The sequence below is a fragment of the Phaseolus vulgaris genome, chromosome 5 (assembly GCF_051622355.1).
Source record: "Phaseolus vulgaris cultivar YP4 chromosome 5, ASM5162235v1, whole genome shotgun sequence".
NCBI classification, from domain to species: Eukaryota; Viridiplantae; Streptophyta; class Magnoliopsida; order Fabales; family Fabaceae; genus Phaseolus; species Phaseolus vulgaris.
In genome coordinates this window covers 31686380-31695657 of record NC_143502.1, presented here as the reverse complement: position 1 = coordinate 31695657, position 9278 = coordinate 31686380, and the positions used below count along the sequence as shown (strand labels likewise).

The 9278-nt window shown below is 31.9% G+C and overlaps 1 protein-coding gene across 1 annotated transcript; it reads right to left on the bottom strand.

Annotated features, from left to right (window-relative positions):
- Positions 1–6951: 6951 nt before the first annotated feature.
- On the bottom strand, positions 6952–7663 carry LOC137834279 (uncharacterized). The gene has a single exon (XM_068642342.2). It carries the CDS (start codon positions 7606–7608, stop codon positions 7198–7200), a length of 411 nt encoding a protein of 136 aa, XP_068498443.1. The 5' UTR covers positions 7609–7663; the 3' UTR covers positions 6952–7197.
- Between the last annotated feature and the right edge of the window lie 1615 nt (positions 7664–9278).

Here is a 9278-nt window from a genome sequence, read left to right as displayed (position 1 = left end):
AAACGATACATGAAGGTTTTGAAGGGATATGTGAAGAATCAATGTCGTCAGGAAACTTCCATTATTGAAATACATTCAAAAAGAATCTATTGAGTTTTGTTCTGAGTACTTGTCAAAAGCCAAATCTATAGGAGTTCCTAAAAAATGTTGACACTCTCGTAGATTGATAAGTAAATATTCAAAAAGTGTACATGTCATAAGTAAATTTGGAGAAGAGGTTCAACAAACACATTTGTATATCCTGAATAATATTGATGAGGTGTTACCATACTTAGATACACACAAAGACATTGTCAAATATAAGAATCCAAGGAAATAAGAAAAATGGGTGTTAATTGAGCATAACAAAACTTTCATGTCATGGTTTAAGCAACAAATCAAGAATGATCCATCAACATCTGAAACATTAACATGGCTTGCAAATGGTCTTAAGTTTGATGTTTTATGTTGTTCTGACTATGAAGTAAATGATTGTTTGTTTTACACAAGTCTCTAGATCATAGAAGTACAATGCAAGTGGAGTCACTTTGGAGGCAGATTCCATGTAGTTTTCAACTTCAAAAGATCAAAATCATGTTGTGGGTGGGATCAATGCCTTATTATGGTGTCATAGTAGAAGATTTAGGAAGTTAATTATACCAAGTTTACTATACTTGTTTCAAAATGCAAGTGGGTTAAAAATATGACTGGTGTCAAAGTTGATGAACCAGGAATGACTTTGGTTGACTTTCGAAAGATAGGTTATCATGACGAACCATTCATAATGGCATATCAAGCTTCCCAAGTTTTCTATATTCAAGATCCTACGTCTGAACACTGGTTTGTTGTGCTACATGGAAAAAAGCAACATTATGACCCAGAAGATGAAGAACCAAACAATGACATTTGTGAGATTGAATCACTTACAAGAACGAAGATCAATAAAGAGTACAAGGAGGTTGTTGATGTTGTACATGCAATTAGAAATGATCATGATGAAAGAATATATACTTGTATGTGAATGCGTTTCAGGTTTAGTTTTACAATATATAATATTTATTATATTTCATATTCTTGATGCTTATCATATTTGTTTGATAACATGAAAATGGCAGCTAATGAAGTTCCTCGTTCAAGAACTGGTATGAAGTTCCTCGTTCAAGAACTGGTAGAAGATCTACAAGATTAAAGATTATGTGTATGAAGATAAATAAAGGTAAAAAAATATCATTGCCTATTGATGTCAACACTGGTGTGGCCAATGGGCCAAATGTAAAGAATTTTAACAATTATCTCAGAGTAGTTGCTCATGAAAGGATCTCTATCTTAACTGATTCTTGGGATCATGTCACGTCACATTTTTCTTCTATTGAGGAAGGAAATAGTGTAGATTCTTTGAAGCCTCCATCCCCACAATCCTGACGTGAGAAATGGAAGAATGTCTGTCTAAAGCCATTAGGGACATGAAATCCTGAGGAATCACAACGAACAACTGAACGAATCGTAAGAAATATGTTCTCTATGTGTTATTTTAAATTCAATGTGTGTTGAAGTTTGAAAATTTCTTTTCATTTGTTATAGGATTCTCTTATTGAGCAAACAACACAGGGGACTTTTAATCCATACAATTGCGAGGATATTCTTAATGTTGCTATTGGACGACCTGAGCACCCTGGATGTGTTCATGTTGCTAGATATGGGGTTGAGATTCGGTCATACTTTGGACCCTCATCACATTACAAGGAACATTCGTTCAATCAACCTAGCCAGGAGTATTTGCTTCAATTACGACAATAGATAAAGGCTGAGGTAACTCAAGAGATTAGAGAAAGCTTAATGGAGGATTTTAATAAGCAAATGGATAAGGAGTTTGAAAAACGGTAGGAGGGTTTAAGAATCTCGCAGCAACCACCTACTATGGTACAAGATGACTCGCCTCCTATTAAGAAAGTCAACACTAAAGGGAGCTGTTCGGCGGTTGATCTATCGGGGGATGACTTTGGCTCAACTAGCCAATGCGAGTTATATGTTGATTATGATTCTTTCACCTGATTCGTTACCCTAGGTAAGTGTTATGAAGGGGTCACAATGTTACACAATGTGTCTCTTCCTTCTAATTTGATAAAGGTCACAGTGCAAAAGGTTCTTTATGGTGATGTTGCAATTCTTGTGCCGACATCAGAGGTGACAATTGTAGTAGAGGCATTACATACTTTCATTGCTTGGCCTAGACATCTCGTCAGACCTATATCAGACTCTACAATATATCTTTGCACTAATAGGATTATATATCAAATATATTATATTCCAACTAATTTAATTATTTGTTTGTTTGTTGATGAACAACACGAACCTAAAACAAAACTGCCTTTGCAAAAGAAGAAAAAATTCTCCATTGATGATCCTGTGGTAGCATTGGTGGAAGTTGTATAACTTTAGATACAACCGTCATAAAGGTTCCATAGGATGCAATGTTGTTAGAAGACATAGTGATGTACCATTGTACTTTCACATGTCTGATTTGTTGGACCTTGCATCCAGAAATCAAGAGATTAACATAATAGTTATGCAATTATGGATCATGTAAGTTCAATTATTAAAATCTTTATACTTTTGATTTATTATATATATTAGTACTAACTTATTGAAATTTAGGTATATTTGTGGAGTATGCTTCAATGAGGGGAAAAAAAGATACATATGGGTTTTTAGACCCTCAACTCATTCAATCACCTGAAAACAAGAAGTCAGAACACAAACATACATCACCACTACCTTAAAGAATGAAGGAAAAAAAATTTATTTTGCTTCGTATATCCATGAGTATGTCCATATTTATTAAATAAGTTAAACTAAATTATTGAAATAACAGAAACTAACTGATTTGTTATATAGGCGTCATTGCCAACTATTGAGCATATATGTTCAAGATCATACCGTTGCATGGTTTTGCTCCTTGCATAAGAAACCCCCTAACTATTTTAAACACATTATAGATAAGTACGACAAGTTCATTTAACATTTATTATTACTTATAAATTATATAATGTTATGTGTTATAACATGAAATCTTATTATTTTAATGCTTATTTTGGATATAACATGTTGATTGGAATGGGAAGAGCAAATGCAAAAAAACTCACTTTGATGCACCTTAAGGTATTCAAAGTATATTTGTTCACTCACTTTAATGTGTCTCATTCATTCATATAATAACATTTATTTTGAATTACAGTGCAATAGGCAATCTAGAAGTTATGAGTGCAGTTATTATGTTATACAGTGGATGTCGATTATTGTGTTCTAACTATTGTACCTCAGTACAAAAATACTTTAAAATTTGAGGTTTATTATTCTTGCACTAATTAAAAAAAAATTCAAATGCCACAATTTTTCAATGACCCACAACCGCTAGTTCCGGAAGCATTGGAGTATATGACAACAACATGGTCAAAATATTTCGCAACCATGTATAACACCTTAGGATAGATAAATTATTAGAATGATATAAAACTTTTTTATACATTTGTAGAACTTTTTGTATAATATTACATGCACTTAATTTATTGTATGTATTTTTCATATTTAAATTATGATATTATATGTTTTGATTTATTTTCAGGAAATTCGATATTTTATACAGGATTAGGGTGAACCGCCTTTAAAAATATTATTTTTTTAAAAAAAGAAACACACCTTTATAATTTAAAAACATCTTTTTTCCGTTATTTATATGCTAAAATAATGGAAATTCTTTACACGTGTCGTCAATATTCTTTTATAACAATGGTTTTGGAACCGTCGTTATAAATAATTTATTTTTAATAACACTCGAAATAACGACGGTTCTTAGTCTTTATATGGTATTTTTAACCGTCATTAAAGTGCTTTTTTGCAATAGTGCAAAAATCCAAAAAAATATCCTTCAACTTGGACTTGATTTCCTGCTACACCTTCTATGCACTTGTGCACTAGACTGAGTCACACTATAATATTACGTTCCTTATTTTTGCTCCCATGCCACCAGCCACATTTGCATATCTACTTAATCTGGTGATCAAAACATGCAAAGCTTCCCATCTAGGATCTTGTAGTACTTTTCTTTTTACCTGTAGAACTACAAAGCAATACCCTTTCCCAAACACACATGAAAAAGTAAAAGCATGTATGCAATATAGATATATAGTACTTAGATATAGAACATGTAAAGGAAAATAGAGCAATACATCCATATAGCTAAACTACCTAATTGTTCTGATACAAAGTAAAGGGTTTGAAATCCATTCAGAAGAAGAGAAACTTATGTGTGACAATTTGCTTTTCATCCAAATCCAAATCTTGAGTTGAGTTATATGGAAAGTTATTCCACATCAACTTTCCCTTGTTTAAAAACAACTTTATTCCTATGATCCCATAGACTCCGAATCATTGCAATCCACACACCTTTCCAAACCAAGTTTTTTTTTTACTGACATGAAAAAGATGAAATTGGTAAAAATGGCACATGATGTTCTCGTGTTGGACATACTGAATACCCATCCAACTGCAACATGAGTACCAAACAGAAGACACCACCTTACACTACAAAAACAAATGTTGGAAAAATGCTTCATATTGTTGGCAAAGAGGACAGATTATGGAATCTAAAAGGATGTCTCTTCTGACAAGGTTTGTTCTCATAGGCACTTTGTCCAGTAAAATATTGTTTTCATTCAAGATATTACTGTGAAGAATTCCATAGGCTGACGTGACTAAGGATACCCCATTCTCTCCACTACCCTTCTCCATGTGTCATGTATTTCATTATTCAAACATATGCTATTTAATTGACTAAGGAATTATGCTTATTGAAAAACTCTCCCATTCAAACATATACCTTCTCCATTGTAGGTTCCACTGTCATTCAATATTTGTCCATCTTCTTACTTCCCCTAAGATTCGCCCTTGATTTGTTGAAATGGAGAAAAGCCTACGAAAGGTATATTTCAGGTTGTTTTCACCTAACCATTTATCCTTCAAAAACCTGATTTTGGCTCCTGCTAAACCAACTTTCATTTCCTTCCATACCACACACTTTTCCTAAATCTTTCCACCACTAAGACTGATACTTGACCTGTTTATTATTTTGTTGTCCCGATTGTGGCTCATATTTAAACAATAATATTTCTCTCCACTTCCCTTTAACTTCAGCCCTTAGACACCACTTTCACTTGGTCAAAAGAGCCTTATTGAAACTACCTATATTTTCGATTCTCAGACCTTCTTCCTCCTTTGACTTACATAATTTGTCCCAGCCTATCCAAGAAATTGTTCTATAGACCTTCTCCCACTCCTACATAAGGAATTAAGAGCTGTGAAGAAGAAAAAATAGTGTAGTGAGATACCAGTAAAAATTGATTTTATAAGATAGATTTTATCTGCTAAAGTTAGATACATACCCTTCCATGCATTAAGTTACTCCTAATTTTATCTAAAATAGGTATCCATAATTGTTCTTCCTTGTGTTCCCACCAACTTGCAAGCCTAGGTACTTGGATGGTATGATCATTTGGCTACAATTTAGAGTTTTAACAAAACTATCCATCATTCTCTTCCACTCTTGTGACTGCTATCATTGACTTATGAAAGTTAACCCTTAGACTAGATGCTAGCTCAAAACGCGTAAAAACGAATTTAATGGTGAATACACTTTGATGGTTGACTTCACACATGAAAAGAGTATCATCGACAAATTGAAGTAAGGTGGCTTCAACCTCAAGTTTTAATTTTCACTCATTTTGTCTCACTAATCCCCGCCATCCCCTATGCTACTATAAAAAAATTAGAAAGGATTCAATGAGTCCCCTTATCTTAAACCCTTAATTGGTCTAAACTCTGTTTTTGGACTTTCATTAACTAACTAATACTGATTAAGAATCCTTTAATCCAACAAATTCACTTCTCATTAAAACATATGTATAGGTAATAAATTTAAAATGAAACATACTTTAATGTAGCTCAATGCTTCAAACTCCTAAACCTTAAATCCTAAAATAAATACTCATATAAAATAAAAAATATGCAATTAATTGGACAACTAAACTGTTAATATTTAAAGTCTCATTTGGGATCCACAAAGTGTATATATGCAGTCTAATTGTTCTGTTTATATGTGTTTGATCAATATCATAAAAGGGAAAATCCATAGTTTCAAGTAATCGCGATTAAATCAGCTGGGAAAAAAATTATATTGATCTTATAAAGTTGAATATTGTCTATATTCTCAAATTTAATAAATCCAATTTGATGTAATTCTTTAATATTTTTTCTATTCTTATTTTCTTTATTTTTATAAAGGTTTTTCTAAAATTAAAATACAAGGTATGTATTATGATTTTTTAAAGGTTCAATACAATACAAATATATCGTATAAATACACTATATTAATAACATTGGTTTCGGTTTGAATTTAAGACGAAGAATAGAAAAATTCGATGCAACTTTAAAAGTATTTTGAGCGATGCGGTACCAAATCTAAATTGACTTTTTGTGTACGTTTTTAAAGAGAGAACAAATTATTAGATGATCTTAATCTTATAACACATTTCCTCTATATGACCTAGTATTTTGGTAAACTAAAATAAAATTATATATTTTAAAAAAATCGTAGAAACATTAATAATTAGTGATTCCGAACTTCCTAATAGTATATTTTTAGGTCTTGCTAATAAAAAAAAAGTGTTTTTAGAAAGAGTTCTTAAAAGTTAAAAACAATTCACACAAAAAAGCTTGACTTATAAAACCTAGTTAATCCTTAAAAGTTTAAGAAAAAGATGAACTCTACATGAGATAGAGAAGAAACATAAACTAAGAAAGAAAATAATAGATAAAAGTAAAAGACACAAAAGAAAATGTGAAAATAATGAAAGAGCCAAAAGAAAGAGAATGGTAAATGTGATAAATGATGCAATGAAAAAAAAGTAGAAATAAGAGAATACCATTTAAGTGATTTAAAAAGAAAAAATTACAAGTATATATTCAAAAAGTTGATGAGTTCCTATGAATTATTTATGATGAAAAGCTTGAAAATATTGATGAAGAAAAACATTATAGATATGATGATGAGCTTGACACATAGGTGAACTAAATCCCATTACATGAAACATAGTATAGATTGAGAAAGGAAAGTATTATTTGTTATTGAATGATCCGATGCAAAGCAAGATGGATGGAAGGATGTCACTGGCCAGCAGCGAAAGCTTCAACAGGGAAAGTCTTGGTGATACCAGCCAGACTCTTGAACTGGATCTTCCCGGTTGGAGGATCATCCAATGAGATCTCACTCACAGGAGGCCACAGCATAAGCTCTTTGGCCTTCACACCCTTCAGCTTCTTTATCTTCTTCTTTGAAACGTACCCTGTTATCTCACTATCATAGCTCACCAACTTCTTTATCTTCTTGAACTCGTGCTCAACCTTCTTCTTCTGCACGATCCACATGTATCCCGTCCCCTTCACGTGCCCTACTTCGATCACATCTTGCAGAGGGAGAAGCCCCTCTGGAAGCTCGAACTCTTGCAGCAGTGAAAGGGCAAGTTTCAGACCCTCCTCGTGCCCCTTCTTTACAACCCCTCCTTCCTTTTCTGCCATTCTGAAACCCTTTTTCTTGCTTTGGTTTGGAACTGTGAGAGATAGAGAAATTGCTTTCGTTGCTTGGTTGGAGAGGCTTTTGAGTTGTGTGTGTATATATAGATTCTGACAACGTTTGTGCTTTGTGGAGATCGAAGTGGATTTCTTTGTATCTGCCGTCCGATGATGTTTTCTCTTGTCTCTTGCACTTGTTTTGTAGAGTGCTGTTGGAGTATAGGGTGTGGTGTGGTTTTCTAGAAATAGGGACCCGGGCAAGTGCATTTGCAAGACGACATGAAATCAGTCTGAACAACCAATGCAGACGAAGGAATGCTTGGCAGATATTTAGGAAGAAATTTGTCCCAGTTAGTTTAGATAATATCTGCATGAACATGTATTAAATTAATGATATTTGATTATATGTTATAGGATGATTGATTATAGACTATGTAGTTAGATTATATTTGCATTAACATGATTAGGGTTATCATATGTTGATAACCATCTTATTTTAGGAACTCATCTTATATAAAAATTATTAAATAAAATAAATTTTAAAAATAAAATAAATTTTAAAAATAAAATAAATTTTAAAAATAAAAATAATTAGTTATTATATTAATTAAATTATATATTATTTTATAAACTTAAAAAATTATAAATATTTAAATTAATTTTTATTATTAATAATAATTTTTAAATTGATATTTAATTAACTATCAAGATTTTAACTATTATTTAGTTTATAAAGTTGATAAATATCATTAATTTAATACATTTTAAAATATCAACTCTCTTTATTAATATAATAATAATTATAAAATTATTATTATTATGTTGATAAAAATAATTGTTTTTTTTAAAGAGAATGTTAAAATATTTATTTTTCTTATGTCTGTTTTTTTTTACAGTATCATTTTCTGCACTAAGATTAGGATTGACAATTATAAATTAACAAAATTAAAAATGATAATTTTTATTTGGGTACTTTAAGAGAATGGACTTACTTTAAATAAAAATTTAAATTGAGGCAATTCTTCCTACATCATTTTATGAGAATGCACATTACAAAATTTTAAAATGTCATAATTGCCTTACATCGTTTTATTTGACATTAGGAAGCTCCAACAGTGTATGTGTTGGTGGTTTGCAGTGGTGGAGGTGACATTCCGGTGCAGTTAGGTGTGGTGGAGGTCGTGTGAGTGTGTAGAAGCTTGGATATGATGTTTGAGGTAAGTAGGTGTGCTTAAATAGAGTGTGGGAAGGAAATAGTAAAAGAATACTTTTTTTTTGGATATTATGGTCCAGATAGATATTACAAATTAGATATTTGAAATTGATAACATAAATGTTATAATCCGGATTAGGTTATCTAGAAAATATTATACAGTATTACAAAATAGAATAGAGATGAACAAACAAGAACAGAGATGAACAAAAGAATAAATTGAAAATAAAGGATATGAGAATGAATATCTCTTCTTTCTTGTTATTCAAATCAAAACAAATGGTCTGAATATATACAAGTAGTACACTTGATCCTGCCTGTTGACCAAGACGTTGGAGCATTGCCTCGTCAAATCTGGATCGACTTCTGCGCCGTGTTAGCTTCGGTCCTTCGCTTTGATTCACCTCAAGAACCTGCAAAAGACAGAACGGCGCCGCTGTGGCCGATCACGCTCCGACGCCCA